The 16,730-nt window shown below is 47.4% G+C and overlaps 1 protein-coding gene across 1 annotated transcript in view; it reads right to left on the minus strand.

The window, feature by feature from the left end:
• The window catches only part of LOC144486355 (uncharacterized), a 155,819-nt gene extending 141,806 nt beyond the window's left edge, over positions 1 to 14,013 (minus strand). Inside the window, exons 1-3 of the mRNA XM_078204386.1 lie at positions 13,963 to 14,013; positions 10,824 to 11,077; positions 9,474 to 10,739 (exon numbers count right to left, since the gene is read on the minus strand). Of these exons, the coding sequence (XP_078060512.1) occupies positions 9,474 to 10,739; positions 10,824 to 11,077; positions 13,963 to 14,013 (1,571 nt within the window). The remainder of the gene's footprint in view (positions 1 to 9,473; positions 10,740 to 10,823; positions 11,078 to 13,962) is intronic.
• Positions 14,014 to 16,730: the final 2,717 nt, after the last annotated feature.

Consider the following 16,730-nt stretch of genomic DNA (forward strand, 5'->3'; position numbering starts at 1 on the left):
TTCATCCAGCCTGTGGAGACACAATCTCACTCACACCCAGGAGAGACCCTTTAAATGCTCTGACTGTGGAAGTAGTTTCAAACGTTCTGGGGACCTGATGATCCACCAGCGCATTCACACTGAGGAGAGACCGTTCAGCTGCTCTCACTGCACAAAGAGATTTAGAACATCATCCAGCCTGCGGGAGCACCAGCGAGTTCACACTGGGGAGAGACCGTTCACTTGCTGTCTGTGTGGGAAGGGATTCACTCAGTCATCCAGCCTGCGGAGACACCAGCGAGTTCACAAGTGATGACAGGGGTTGGATTCTGCTGTTGATCACATCCAGGACTGAACCATGTTCACTCTGACAGTTGGTGAAGTGGGAGGGTCGGAGGGTTTCTTTCTGCTGGACTGGCCGATCTCACAACTTTGCTTCCAGTGGGCTGATGCTCTTTGAGCCTGGGAGAGCACATTTCCTCTGAAATGATCCACAAAAGCTGATGAAGGACATTTATTTTATCCTGGATAGTAAATAGTGTTTTTCCTACCACCACAGGTAGATCTGAAATAAATACAGAAAAGACTGGAAAAACGCAGCAGGTCTGGCAGCATCTGTGGAGAGAGAAACAGAGTTAATATTTCACACTACTGGATGGGAGTCAATCTAGTAAACCTCCTCTGAACTGCTTCCATGGTATTTATAAAATGGGGCAGCACGGTGGCACAGTGGTTAGCACTGCTGCCTCACAGTGCCAGGGACCCAGGTTCAATTCCTGGGTCCCTGGTCCGATTCACTGTCTGTGTGGAGTTTGGACATTCTCCCCGTGTCTGCGTGGGTTTCCTGCGGGTGCTCCTGTTTCCTCCCACGGTCCAAAGGTGTGTGGGTTAGGTTGATTGGCGATGCTAAAATTGACCCTTGTGTGAGGGGGATTAGCAGAGTAAATGTGTGGGGTTATGGGAATAGGGTCTGGATGGGATGGTGTTTGGTACAGACTCAATGGGCAGAATGGCCTCTGTCTGTACTGCAGGGATCCTACGATCCTTTGTTTAATAGGAGACAAAAACTGCACCCGGTGTTCAAGATGCAGTTTCTGTATAACTGAAGCATAATGTCTACTTCTGTGTTCAATTTCTCTCAGAATAAAGGACAGCATTCCATTTGTGAGAACTTTGATTTATTTGAACTAAGATTTATGAGGTTCTCTTGTTTACAATAACTCCATAACTGTAAATCACACCAGGTTCCAGTGACTTAACCATGTGGCTCGAAAGAATACTTTAAACAGTGATTCAGTAAGTTTATTAACCATTAAAAATGTAACAAGTCAAAGATAAAAAAGGAACGTATCGATTAACAGTAAAAGGAGAAAGTTTAGCTTTAACAATTGAACATATGAACTTATGAAATGTTATCGGGAGAAGCAGGAACATGGGGATGAGGAGCATATCAGCCATGATCGAATGACGGAGCAGACTCGATGGGCCGACTGGCCTAATTCTGCTCCTATGTCTTATGAACAGATTTCTCTCTATCCTTCTCAGACCAGGACATGAAGCGATGGCTCCGAAAACATGGATAACTTGTTAAATCAACAGCTCCCAACACCTCTCTGGAGGGCACAGTGGTTTGCACTGCTGCCTCACAGCGCCGGGACCTGGGTTCGACTCCCGACTTGAATCACAGTATGCACATTCTCCCCGTGTCTGCGTGGGCTCCCTCCGGGTGCTCCGGTTCCTCCCACAGCCCGAAAGACATGCTGGTTAGGTGCATTGGCCATGCTAAATTCTCCCTCCGTGTACCCGAACAGGCACCTTCGTGTGGTGACTCGGGGATTTTCACAGTAACTTCATTGCAATGTTAACGTAAGCCGACTTGTGACACGAATAAATGAAGTTCCTGGGAAAATCCCCTAGTCACCGCACTCTGGCATCTGTTCGGGTAACACTGAGGGAGAATTTAGCATGGTCAATGCACCTAACCAGCACATCTTTCGGACTGTGGGAGGAAACCAGAGCATCCGGAAGAAAACCAGGCAGACACGGGAACAACATGCAAAGTCCACAGAGTCTCTCAAGCTGGGAATCAAACCCAGGTCCCTGGCGCTGAGGCAGCAGAGCTAACCAGTGTGCCACCGGGCCACCCTTTTGTGTTCAAATTTACATTTCCAGCCTAACATCTGTATTAATGAATCATTTATTCTTTAATTGTCTCTCAATTCAGGCTGTCCATTTAACTAATCTCCTGCTTTACAAATTGGGAACTTCAGTCCACAAATAAGGTAGTCAAATGCATTGTTAAAAGCAGAATGTTATTTATATAAATAAATAACAAAGTTTAAAAATCATTGGCAAACAAAAGGAAACAGGAGCATTGGAACCAGCCTGGACTTGCAGACTGAAACCCCGCCCAAAGCCTGCACATGCTCAGAAGGGAGAGAGGTTGAGAAGAACACTCTGTAACACTTCTCCTCCCCTTAAATTTCAATCCCCCATCAGGACAGAAATACAACAAAGTAATGTCTTTAACAATACGGAAGTCTGTCAGGAGCTTTGTGGTTTCATTGCGACCTGTACAATACCACTGGTAAATCTTGTAATTGTGTTTCTGGAATGGGAGATGAAGAGGTAGTTTGAGAATCTGTACATGAACATTCCTCTTCCACTCCCACAGCAGAATCAACTGGCAAAGCTGGAACCATTTCCTGGTGAACATCCACAGCAGCATGACCCTCTGCCATGTTCTCAGTAATGGTTGCTGACTCTGAAACTGTTCCTGACTCGGGGTCACACCGCAAGTGAATATGGTCTTGGTGTCTGCGAACAACTCTTCCGTTTTACAGTCTCACCACCCAAGATACTGGACCACTTTGGTTTAAAATTATTCCCGGTAACCACCTTTAGTTACTCCCAAAGTTTCTGATGTAAACCTGATCACCCGGTTTGAACTGCCTCTCTTTGGCGCGGTAGTCGTGTCCTTCCTTCTGCTTCTCTTGTTTCCTGCTCACTTTTGCTCTGAGATCTGGATGAAGCAGATCCAGATGAGAATTCAACCTTCTACCTAAATATTCCACAGGAGAGAGTCCGGTTGTGGATTGTGGTGTGATGTGAAACTGGAACAAAAATCTTGAGAGCTTGTTCTTAAAGTATCGCCTGCCATTCTCTTCAATCCCTCCTTCAGAGTTTGAACAGCTTTTTCTGTGAGACCATTTGTACAGTAAGAAGTTTAACAACATCAGGTTAAAGTCCAACAGGTTTATTTGTTAGCAAATGCCACGAGCTAACAAATGCATTTGCGAACAAATAAACCTGGTGGACTTTAACCTGGTGTTGTTAAACTTCTTACTGTGTTTACCCCAGTCCAACGCCGGCATCTCCACATCATGAAGACCATTTGTAGCCAGATGAAACAGTGAAATGAAATAGAAATAGAAACCCTACAGTACAGAAAGAGGCCATTCGGCCCATCGAGTCTGCACTGACCACAATCCCACCCAGGGCCTACTCCCATATCCCTACATATTTACCCAACTAATCCCTCTAATCTATGCATCTCAGGACACTAAGGGGCAATTTTTAGCACAGCCAATCAACCTAACCCGCACATCTTTGGACTGTGGGAGGAAACCGGAACACCCGGAGGAAACCCACGCAGACATTAGGAGAATGTGCAAACTCCACACTGACAGTGACCCAAGCCAGGAATCGAACCCAGGTCCCTGGAGCTGTGAAGCAGCAGTGCTAACCACTGTGCTACCGTGCAGTACGCACACGGCGTAGACCATTCCTTTACAGGAATTCCTGAAACACCTCACTTGTTAACAGAGTGTCGTTATCTGAAACAAGCCAATCTGGTAACCCAGGGCTTGTGAAAATTTGACAGAGCTTCTCTATTGTCACAGGAGCTGGAATATTACTCATGATCTGTGCTTCCAACCATTTTGAATGCACATTTACAACGACCAAACACATGTGATTCATGAAAGGCCCCTCAAAGGCCACATTTAGTCTGGACCACGGCCTATCAGGCCACTCCCAAGGATGAAGTGGTAATGTACCCAGTGTGTTGTGCCTGATTCAATCGACAAACAGTTTATTGAGTTACGCCAGCGGGGAGAAGCCACAGGGGCTGACCATGTGCAACTCCACCCAACAAAGAATATCATCAATTCTTATACAGCTACTCAGCGCATCCCGGCTGGACACAATCCAATCAGAATGGTGATAGATTACATACATTATAGGTTCAATAAAATTAGTATCTGGGCATTATGGGGCTTTGTGATCATCTCATGGACAGGTGCCCCCATCATGATGCTTTCCAGACCCCCCCTTGGGGGGGTCTTTCTTGGGCTTTCTTTGTACATAGACTTCCTTAGTTAGAAATGGGGCGGATTAAAAGTTCTCAAATGGACGTCAGCACTCTTCCTTTGTTTTAATCTAATGACCACATGGTCTGGGAACATTTCTATTTAATACTCTCTCTTTTTAAACTCTTTTCTTCAGTATCCAATTCCAGAATTTACCTTTTCTTTGTGTTACTTGCGTTAGGAATAAATCTTTGGACCTGACAGGAAGTTTAACCCAAGATCAATCCAACACAGGATTGGTCAGAATCATTTCACATGTGTCAAATTTTAAATAACCATTACAAATTAAAACTCTCATTCTCACAAGGGTGAATTGTATCCGGATTAAAATTCCCACATGTTTAGTAAAATATCCTGGAAACCTGTCTCTGGCCAGTAAATATGGCTCCAGGTTCATAACTTCTGAACAAAAAAAGGTTTTATTGATCACACTTCCTTTTTTAAAAATCTGTTTGATTTAAATCACAGACAGAAAACCTCAAAGCTTGAAGCGTTCATCCCACAAATATCATCCACACACAAACAGAGAAACTTAACATGTGCTTTACAACAACAATCAGCAGGATGAATTACTTAAGCGTTCTTGTGATCCTGTTTTTAAACTTCCAGAAATGCCTTTAATTAAAGACTCAAGGTAAGGTTAATTCTCCAGAAAGATAAACCTGAACAAATGTAGCCCAAAACAATGATAAAACACATCTACAAACATCCACATAAAACAAACAAAACACAGATTCTCACAGCTCGTAAATTTCAAACAATGAATCCTCAGCATTCTCTCTCGCAGCTGTAGCTTCTTAAAGCGACAGAGCACTACAAGCTCACAACTCCCTGATTAAAATAAGATACAAGATCCTTCATGATAACTTCACCTTTTTTAAGCTAACCTACAATGACTGATTTTAGAGGCAACATCTTGTCTTTGGTGATTTAAAATCCCAAACACATTACCACCAGCAAAATCTTTGTTCTTTACCTGGGGATAAAATTCTCAGTTATTCCAAATTCCTCCAGGCTATGCTTAATATTTCCACAATTAACTTATTCCCAGAAATCCTCAATTATAAACTAAAATAGACACATGAATTTCCGGGCAGTCACAGGAATATGGTCAAGATAGTCCAGTCCCACAATGCCTCACATTCAATCTGCAGTCCTTCAATTATAACACAATATGTGGCTGTATGTAGCTGCCTTGGCCATGGTCAACCCCAAGGGTGCCTTCTTGAACTGCTGCAATGCCTGAGGTGTACGTACACCCACAGTGCTGTGAGGAAGGGACTTCCAGTTACTGAGAGAGACAAGAGATGAAATTGCTGGGCCTCTAACAGAAATCTTTGTTTCTTCATTGGACACAGGTGAGGTCCCAGAGGATTGGAGAATAGCAAATGGGGTCCCGTTATTTAAGAAGGGTAGCAAGGATAACCCGGGTAATTATAGGCCAGTGAGCTTGACGTCCGTGATGGGGAAGTTGTTGGAGAAGATTCTTAGAGATAGGATCTGTACACATTTAGAACTGAATAATCTCATGAGCGATAGACAACATGGTTTTGTGCGAGGGAAGTCATGCCTCACAAATTCGGTTGAGATTTTTGAGGAGGTGACAAAAATGACTGACGAGGGAAGGGCCGTGGATGTCGTCTGCATGGATTTTAGTAAAGCATTTGACAAGGTCCCTCATGGCAGGCTGGTGCAAAAGGTTAAATCTCACGGGATCAAAGGCAAACTAGCGAGATGGGTACAGAACTGGCTTGGCCATAGAAGACAGAGGGTAGCAGTGGAGGGGTCTTTTTCTGATTGGAGGTCTGTGACTAGTGGTGTTCCACAGGGCCGTGTACTGGGACCTCTGCTGTTTGTGATATATATAAATGATTTGGAAAAAGATGTCGCTGGTCTGATTAGTAAGTTTGCGGACGACACAAAGATTGCTGGAGTTGCGGATTGTGATGAACATTGTCAGAGAATACATCAGGATGTAGATAGGCTGGAAAATTGGGCGGAGAAATGGCAGATGGAATTTAATCGAGATAAATGCGAAGTGATGCATTTTAGTAGATCTAATGCAGGGGGAGCTATACAATAACTGGCAGAACCATCAGGAGTATAGACACGCAGAGGGATCTGGATGTGCAAGTCCACAGAACCTTAAAGGTGGCAACACAGGTGGAAAGGGAGGTGAAGAAGGCATATGGCATGCTTGCTATTATTGGATGGGGCATAGAGTATAAAAGTTGGCATATGATGTTGCAGTTATATAGAACATTGGTTCGGCCACATTTGGAACACTGCGTCCAGTTCCAGTCGCCACACTACCAGAAGGACGTGGAGGCTTTGGAGAGTGTGCAGAAAAGGTTTACCAGGATGTTGCCTGGTATGGAGGGTATTAGCTATGAGGAGAGATTGAGTAAACTAGGGTTGTTCTCCCTGGAAAGACAGAGGTTGAGGGGCGGCCTAATAAAAGTTTATAAAATTATGAAGGGCATAGATAGGGTGAACAGTTGGAAGCTTTTTCCCAGGTCAGAAATGACAAACACAAGGGGTCACAAGTTCAAGGTAAGGGGGGCAAGGTTCAATACAGATATGCAGGGGGACGTATTTTACACAGAGGGTGGTGGGGGCCTGGGATGTTCTACCAAGCAAGGTGGTTGAGGCAGACACGCTAGGATCATTTAAGACTTATCTAGATAGCCACATGAACAGACTGGGAATAGAGGGATACAAACGGATGGTCTAGTTAGGAGCGCATGATCGGTGCAGGCTTGGAGGGCCGAAGGGCCTGTTCCTGTGCTGTATTGTTCTTTGTACATATTCCAGACTTTCACTAGACTGTTGGTGGATACCAGATTGATATATTCCATTCAACCACACCCAAGGTGAGTTATTCCAATTCCTTTATTGTCCAGGACAATATATTCACAATATCTTTAAAACAGAAGTTAAACATTCCCATTTGATTTCAGACAGTAACATATTCTGTTAGTTTGTTCTTTATTGTCGATGTCAGGCTGGGGTTGTTCTCCTTGGAGCAAAGGAGGTTGAGGGGAGATTTGATAGAGGTAGACAAGATTCTGACAGGTTTAGATAAGGTGGACAAAGAAAAGCTGTTCCTATTAGCTGATGGGACAAGGAAGAGGGGGACACAGATTTCTTGTTTTGGGTCAGAGATGCAAGGGACGGGGCGGGGGGGGAGATGTGAGGAAGAATATTCTGATGCAGCGAATGGTAATGACCTGAAACTCGCTGCCTACGAGGGTGGAGGAAGTGGAGAAAATAAACAATTAAAAAGGAAATTGGATGGACATCTGGGATGTTCCAAACAGAACAAAGAAAATTACAGCACAGAAACAAGCCCTTTGGCCCTCCAAGCCTGCAGCAACCATGCTGCCCGACTGAACTAAAACCCCCTCCCCTTCCGGGGATCATATCCCTCTATTTCTATGCTATTCATATATTTGTCAAGACACATCTTAAAAGTCACTATCGTATCTGCTTCCACTACCTCCCCCGGCAACAAGTTCCAGGCACCCACCACCCTCTGTATAAAAAACCTGCCTCGTACATCTCCTTTAAACCTTGCCCCTCGCACCTTAAACCTGTCTCCCTAGTAATTGACTCTTCCACCCTGGGAAAAAGCTTCTGATTATCCACTCTGTCCATGACCCTCATAATCTTGTAGACTTCTATCAGGTCGCCCTCTTCAACCTCCATCGCTCCAGTGAGAACAAACCAAGTTTCTCCAACCTCTCCTCATAGCTAATGCCCTCCACACCAGGCAACATCCTGGTAAATATTTTCCGTACCCTCTCCAAAGCCTCCACATCCTTCTGGTAGTGTGGTGACCAGAATTGAACACGAGGTTCCAAGTGCGGCCTAACTAAGGTTCGATAAAGCTGCAACATGACTTGCCAATTTTTAAACTCAATCATAGAAATCATAGAAACCCTACAGTGCAGAAGGAGGCCATTCGGCCCATCGAGTCTGCACCGACCACAATCCCACCCAGGCCCTACCCCCACATATTTTACCCGCTAATCCCTCTAACCTACACATCCCAGGACTCTAAGGGGCAATTTTCTTAACCTGGCCAATAAATCTAATCCGCACATCTTTGGAGTGTGGGTGGAAACCGGAGCACCCGGAGGAAACCCACGCAGACACGAGGAGAATGTGCAAACTCCACACAGACAGCGACCCGAGCCGGGAATCGAACCCGGAACCCTGGAGCTGTGAAGCAGCAGTGCTAACCACTGTGCTACCGTGCATGTCCCGGCCGATGAAGGCAAGCATGCCGTATGCCTTCTTGACGACCTTCTCCACCTGCATTGCCACTTTCAATGACCTGTGTACCTGTACACCCAGATCCCTCTGCCTATGAATACTCTTAAGGGTTCTGCCATTTACTGTATATTTCCCATCTGTATTAGACCTTCCAAAATGCATTACCTCACATTTGTCCGGATTAAACTTCATCTGCCATCTCTCCGCCCAAGTCTCCAACTGCTCTATATCCTGCTGTATCCTCTGCCGGTCCCCATCGCTATCCGCAATTCCACCAACCTTTGTGTCGTCCACAATCTTACCAATCAAACCAGTTACATTTTCCTCCAAATCATTTATATATATTACAAACAGCAAAAGTCCCAGCACTGATCCCTGAGGAATGTCACTTGTCACAGCCCTCCATTCAGAAATGTACCTTTGCACTGCCAACCTCTGTTTTCTTCTGACTAAATATCTCTAAACTTCCTAACACCCTGTCACTCTGTGATCCTTGTGACATTTGAAACCAGCTATTCGCAAAAAGACTCAAAGAGCATCAGCCCACTGGAGGCTGAGACCAGCCAGTCCAGCACAAAGAAACCCTCTGACCCTTCCCATTGACCAACTGTGAGAATGAACAAAATGCAGTCCTGGATGTAATTGAGAGCAGGAACAATAACAGCAGAATCCAACCCCTGGAATCACTCGTGAACTTGCTGGTGTCTCAGCAGCTCGGATGAAACTCTGAATCCCTTCCCACATACAGAGCAGGTGAACGGCCTCTCCCCAGTGTGAACTCGCTTGTGTGTTTGCAGGTTGGATAGCTGAGTGAATCCCTTCCCACACACACAGCAGGTAAACGGCCTCTCCCCAGTGTGAACTCGCTGGTGTGCCCGCAGGCTGGATGACTGAGTGAATCCCTGCCCACACTGAGAGCAGATGAATGGCCTCTCTCCAGTGTGAACTCGCTGGTGTGCCCGCAGGTCGGATGACCGAGTGAATCCCTTCCCACACTGAGAGCAGGTGAACGGCCTCTCCCCAGTGTGAACTCGCTGGTGTGACTGCAGGCTGGATAACTGAGTGAATCCGTTTCCACACTGAGAGCAGGTGAATGGCCTCTCCCCAGTGTGAACTCGCTGGTGTGTCTGCAGATTGGATGACCGAATGAATCCCTTCCCACACTGAGAGCAGGTGAATGGGGGTTTCTCCCCAGTGTGAACTCGCTGGTGTGTCTGCAGGTGGGATGACAGAGTGAATCCCTTTCTACACTGAGAGCAGGTGAACGGTCTCTCCCCAGTGTGAACTTGCTGGTGTCTCTGCAGATTGGATGGCCGAGTGAATCCCTTCCCGCACTGAGAGCAGGTGAATGGGGGTCTCTCCCCAGTGTGAACTCGCTGGTGTGCCTGCAGGTCGGATGACCGAGTGAATCCCTTCCCACACTGAGAGCAGGTGAACGGCCTCTCCCCAGTGTGAACTCGCTGGTGTGTCTGCAGGTTGGATAACTGAGTAAATCCCTTCCCACATTGAGAGCAGGTGAATGGTCTCTCCCTGGTGTGAACTCGCTGGTGTGTCAGCAGGCTGGATGACTGAGTGAATCCTTCCCCACACTGAGAGCAGGTGAATGGCCTCTCCCCAGTGTGAACTCGCTGGTGTGCCCGCAGGTTGGATACCCGAGTGAATCCCTTCCCACACTGAGAGCAGGTGAATGGCCTCTCCCCAGTGTGAACTCGCTGGTGTCTCTGTAGGCTGGATAACTGAATGAATCCCTTCCCACACTGAGAGCAGGTAAATGGCCTCTCCCCAGTGTGAACTCGCTGGTGTGTCTGCAGGTGGGATGACCGAGTGAATCCCTCCCCACACTGAAGGCAGGTGAACGGCCTCTCCCCAGTGTGAACTCGCTGGTGTGTCCGCAGGCTGGATAAATGAGTGAATCCCTTCCCACACTGAGAGCAGGTGAACGGCCTCTCCCCAGTGTGAACACGCTGGTGTATCAGCAGGCTGGATAAATGAGTGAATCCCTTCCCACATTGAGAGCAGGTGAATGGCCTCTCTCCAGTGTGAATTCGCTGGTGTGTCTGCAGGTGGGATGACTGAGTGAATCCCTTCCCACACTGCGAGCAGGTGTATGGCCTCTCCCCAGTGTGAACTCGCTGGTGTGACTGCAGTCTGGATAAATAAGTGAATTCCTTCTCACACTGAGAGCAGGTGAACGGCCTCTCTCCAGTGTGAACTCGCTGGTGTATCTGCAGGCTTGATAACCGAGTGAATCCCTTCCCACACTGAGAGCAGGTAAATGGCCTCTCTCCAGTGTGAACTCGCTGGTGTCTCTGCAGGTGAGATGACTGAGTGAATCCCTCCCCACACTGAGAGCAGGTGAATGGCCTCTCCCCAGTGTGAACTCGCTGGTGTCTCTGCAGGTTGGAAACCTGACTGAATCCCTTCCCACACGGAGAGCAGATGAACGGCCTCTCTCCAGTGTGGCTGCGCCGATGAGTTTCCAGCTCTGATGGGGTTCCGTATCCCTTCCCACAGTCCACACATTTCCATGGTTTCTCCATGGTGCAGGTGTCCTTACCGCTCTCTTGAGTGGACAATTAGTTGAAACTTCGTCCACACACAGAACAAGATTACAGTCTCTACCTGCTGTGAATGGTGTGATATTTATTCAGACTGTGTAACTGGTTAAAGCTCTTTAGTCAGTGCATTGGAACACACTCACTCGAGTGTGGCAGTGTGTTGATGCTTTTTCACTCACACTGACATTTCAAATCTTTTCAAATCGACAGACTGGACAATCATTTCTCCTTCTGGATTCAAAGTCCGATGATATTCAGCTCCCAAGGAATGTGACTCTATCAGATCTAGACGTGACGTTTGAGATTTCAGCCTGTGATTCCTCTTTCAATGTCCTGTAAAATGAGTTTACAAAAGTCATCAGTGTCAGTACAGGACAGAAATTCAGAACAGACAATTTCGTTGAAACATTCTTTCCTCTCTCATTCCCGAAAAGCTGAAAAGAGAGAGAGACCTGGGCCAACCTTTCCAGAGTCTGCACCCTCCCTGGGTTCACTTCCTTTCCCTTCAGTTGCTGCAAGTCCCCAATTTCCCCCAGAATGAGAAAAGAAATGGAAAGGGGGTTGAAAAGAAAGTGTTTCACTCACAAATGTTGGCCTCTTTTAAGGGTAGGAAGTTTGAGTCTGTCTGAAGATCAATCTTCATTCACACAAAGCCCGCGCTCAGATTAGCTGGAAGACCAGAGTCCTTCCGGTCCTCCAACTCTTCCCATTGGTCAACACCTCAGCATGAAGATCAGAGGGTGGGTTCTCCCCCACACATGCGCAGCTTCCCCTCTCCCTCGCACATGCACAGTCCCGGGCCGGGGGGAGGGGGAGCTCACCGAGCGGCTTCTCGCTCCAGCCGGAGCCGTCAGCCGGTTGCCTGGAAACCTTGGCTCGATGTGGTGCAGGGGGAGGGGAACAATGGGTGGGGGCGGGGCTCCCGGGTCCGCGCACCCGGGCCTGAGCACTGGAATCCGGAGACATCACCGCGGAGCAGAGAGATTCGTATTGGCTGATTCAGGCACGGCTCTATCGTGACGTCACAATGCAGACGTTGGCCAATGAGCTTCAGAGTGAAACTTCCGCCTCTGGGCAACATCTGGGAGGAAATCAATGTTTCCCCCTTTCCATTTCTTTTCTCATTCTGGGGGAAATTGGGGACTTGCAGCAAATGAAGGGAATGAAGTGAATTCGGTCTGTATATACCACACATTTTTACTCCAGTAATGTAGACATTTATCTGTCTGGCAGCCTGCATGGAAATTTTCAGCTCTCTGCGTCCAGGACAGGAGCAGTGAGCATGGATCTGTCAATCACACATGAGGACGGCCTCAACCGGGATCTTGGGTTCATGTCACACTATCTGTAACCCCCACGACTTGCCTGGACTTGCAAAATCTCACCAACTGTCCTGGCTGGACACAATACACATCACTTTAACCTGTGCTTAACCCTCTCTCCACTCACATTGTCTGTGCCTTTAAGACTTGATTACCTGTAAATTCGCATTCCAACCATTATCTTGTAAATTGAGTTTGTGTCTTTATATGCCCTGTTTGTGAACAGACTCCCACTCACCTGATGAAGGGGCAGCGCTCCGAAAGCCTGTGGCTTATGCTACTCAATTAACCTGTTGGATTTTAACCTGGTGTTGTGAGATTACTTACTGTGCTTACCCCAGTCCAATGCCGGCATCTTCACACTCTGAGTGGAAACAGAGACAAGTAGGAGAGGCCGGAGGTGAGGAGAGAGATTTTATACATCGACAACTCAACAGGAACTTTGACAGAATTTCCAAACCCTGTGAACACCATCAGCTCCAAGTTCCTCTCCAACCCACACACCATCCTGACTTGTCTGACATCCAGTACTGAAAGAACAGAAATTTATTTCATATAAATACTGGGAAGACTGAACCCATTGTGTTCAGTCCCCACTACAAACTCCACTCCCTCGCCAACAACTTTATCTCTCCTCCTGGCAACTGTCTGAGGCTGAACCAGGCTGTTCACAACCAGGGTGAAATAGTTCATCCCAAGATGAGCTTCCAGCCACATGTCACATCATCATCAAGACCACTTTCATTCATAGAAGCATGAATAGTAATTAATTAATAATAATGAATAATAAAGTACAGTGTAGAAGGAGGCCATTCAGCCCATCGACCCTGCACCGACAACAATCCCATCCAGGCCCTATCCACATATTTACCTGTTAATCCCCCTGATACCAAGTGGCAATTTATCATGGCCAATCCGTCTAACCGGCACATCTTTGGACTGTGGAAGGAAACGGGAACACCCGGAGGAAACCCACACAGACACGGGGAGAATGTAGAAACTCTGCACAGACAGTGACCCGAGGCTGGAATTGAACCCGGGTCCCTGGCGCTGTTAGGCAGCTGCACTAACCACTGTGCCACCGGGTCACATGTCAGTGCCATCGCCCGACTCCAGCCCAGTCTCAGCTCATCTGGAACCCTCACCCACTCCATTGTGACGTCACACTCTCACCCATTCCATTGTGACGTCACACTCCCACCCATTCCATTGTGACGTCACACTGTCACCCATTCCATTGTGACGTCAGGGCTTCACTCTCCGATCACAATCCCTGCCGGCCTCCCACATGCAGCCTCAATGGCGGCAGTCAGCCCGGGTCTAACACTACAAGCTGCCGCTCCATTTGGTACAAAGGGGGGGACCGGGAAGTTCATTTCCGGGGTTTGGGTTTGCAGATGTTTACAAAGCCTCTCCACCCGCCACATTTATCATTCCCCGCGCGCCGCCCCCTACCTCGTATTGATCTCGCTTCCAAGTTAAAACCATCCGTCTGTCCGTCGCCATTACCCGCACTGCGCATGCTTCAGGTCCCGCCCCTCATTCACTCTGATTGGTCGGAGGACCAGCCGCTCCCGCGCAGTCCTCCAGCCCCGCCCCCTCTTCCTATTGGTCCGGAGCTGCCGTCAATCAGTCCCCGGGCATTGTGATGTGGAGCATGCGCAGTGTCATTGCTGTCCTTGGCGCTTGTTTGTCCCGGAGAAGCGGAGTCAGCGTTAGGCGGTGGCTGGGAGGATTTGGAAACACTTTGTGGATCCGCAAACCCTTCAGAATCATTGTCAGCTCCCTGGTTTGCAGCTGCGGGGCTTCTCCCTCCCTCCCTCCCGGGAACAGGCCCAGGTTAACGGCCCCATCCTGGCTCAGCCACTGGAGGATGGTTCACATCAGAGGATGGGGGAGGGGGACAATAAATAAGAGGTTACACTTTGGCCTCAAATCAATGAGGACTCTGATCTCTGGGAAGGAAGGAAACCCTGGGAGGTGGGCGGGGAGGATTCACAAACACCCGCTGGAGGCCCCAACACCCCCAGTAAAAAGCTGCAGCTCCCGGGTTTGCAGCTTTTTCCCGGGAGGGAGTTGGGGAAGTTTTGTGGAGACAATTCCCGGCTGGTTCAGTTCGTGGTTCCTGGAGCTCAGAAACCCTGAGTTAGAATCCTGAACCCCACACTGGGTGGTTGTTTTATTAAATACTTTTTATTTATTAATGATCTGTTGAAGAAAATATTAATTTGTTTTGAAAAATCATTTTATAGCATTTGTGAAAATACCCATTGAAACAACAATTCTCCCAATGTATTTCATAGGATCCCTACAGTGCTGACGGAGGTTATTCGGCCCGTCAAGTCTGCACTGACAACAATCCCACCTCGGCCGTATTCCCAGAACCCCACATATGTAACCTGCTAATCCATCTCACCTACTCATCCCAGGACACTAAGGGGCAATTTAGCATGGCCAATGCACCTAACTGGCATATCTTTGGACGATGGGAGGAAACCGGAGCATCTGGACAAAACCCACGCAGACATGGGGAAAACGGGCAGACTCCACACGGACAGTGACCCAAGTTGGGAATCGAACCCAGGTCCCTGGAGCTGTGAGGCAGCAGTGCTAACCACTGTGCCGCCGACATTGCTGATGAGAATTTTAATTGACTGACTTGGGAATTAATTCTCGGAAATAGTCATTCTGAAAATGACCATTGAAATGTGTTTAATTTACCCCACTTTGCCAGATTTCAGTTTGCATTTCAAAATTGAATTGAGAATGTCTGGGAGCAAATGGTAAAATGAGGTTTGAGACACCAGCTGCAATTATTTTCTGTGACTGATGATACCTTTGTTCCTGTGCAGGAGGTAATTCCGCTGCTGTTGTGGCACAAATAAAATGGAGCTTTTCCAAGGAACAGGCCGATGTTAATGGTCATTATGGTGTTTCATTGGTGAGCAGAGCACGTGTGCCCATTGTGGTAACAACAGAGTCAGTGGGGCTGCACGTCCCCTGACTTGGAAGGAAAATAATTGACTCCTTGATTGTACTCTCAATCTGCACATGGCCTGCAGGACTGAATCCAGCTGGAGGGAGAGGGAGCTGGGCTCAGAGTGGAGATGGGGCAATGAGTTTGATTTCAGCTCAGGGACAAGAGAGAGTGTGTGAGATGGGGATTACAGCTCAAGATAAATGAGACAGAGAAATGTTTCGTGGAAACTGAAATTGTCTGTTCTGAAGCAGTTTTTAAAAACTCGTTGTGCAGGGAACTAGAAGAGGAAGATTCACAGACAGGAAACTCAAACTAAACTTCACATCAAAGTCTGACAGAGCCATTCGATTCATCATGACCTAAATATGATTGCTTTTGACAGTGGAGGGATAAATCATTCCCTGTTTTGTCAGTGGAAGAAAATTTCGAAATTCAATGTGACAGAAAAGGAACTGAGACACACACACACCCAAGTGAGAGCGCTCCAGTGAACTGACTGTGGCTAGAGCTTTAACCAGTTACATAGCCTGAAAAACATCACACCATGGTCTGTATGTGGATGAGGCTTCAACTAATCATCCAACCTGGAGAGACAGAAGGACACCAGCACCATGGACAAACCGTGGAAATGTGAGGATTGTGGTAAAGGATTCAATTGGAAACCCATCGACACGGTCACATTGGGGCTGGGAAAATGGAGAAACCATGGAAATGTGATGATTGTGATAAAGGATTCAATTATCTGTACTTGCTGGAAAACCATAGACTCAGTCACACTGGAGAGAGGCCATCTGTTCTGTGTTTGGGAAAGGATTCACTATCTCATCCCACCTGCTGTTACACCAGCAAATTCACATTGAGGAGAGGCCGTTCAGCTGCTCCACCTGTGGAAAGGGGTTCTCATGTTCATCCAACCTCAGTGCACATCAGCGAGTTCACACTGGGGAGAGATTGTTCACCTGCTCCTTGTGTGGGAAGGATTTTGCTGGGCCATCCAGTCTTTGGACACAACAGCGAATTCACACAGGATATATATAATATATATAAATGATTTGGAGGAAAATGTAACTGGATTGATAGGTACGTTTGCGGACGACACAAAGGTTGGTGGATTTGCGGATAGCGATGAGGACCATCAGAGGATACAGCAGGATATAGACCAGTTGGAGACTTGGGTGGAGTGATGGCAGATGGAGTTTAATCCGGACAAATGTGAGGTAATGCAGATTGGAAGGTCTAATAC

Source organism: Mustelus asterias, unplaced genomic scaffold (genome assembly GCF_964213995.1).
Source record: "Mustelus asterias unplaced genomic scaffold, sMusAst1.hap1.1 HAP1_SCAFFOLD_322, whole genome shotgun sequence".
Lineage (NCBI taxonomy): Eukaryota > Metazoa > Chordata > Chondrichthyes > Carcharhiniformes > Triakidae > Mustelus > Mustelus asterias.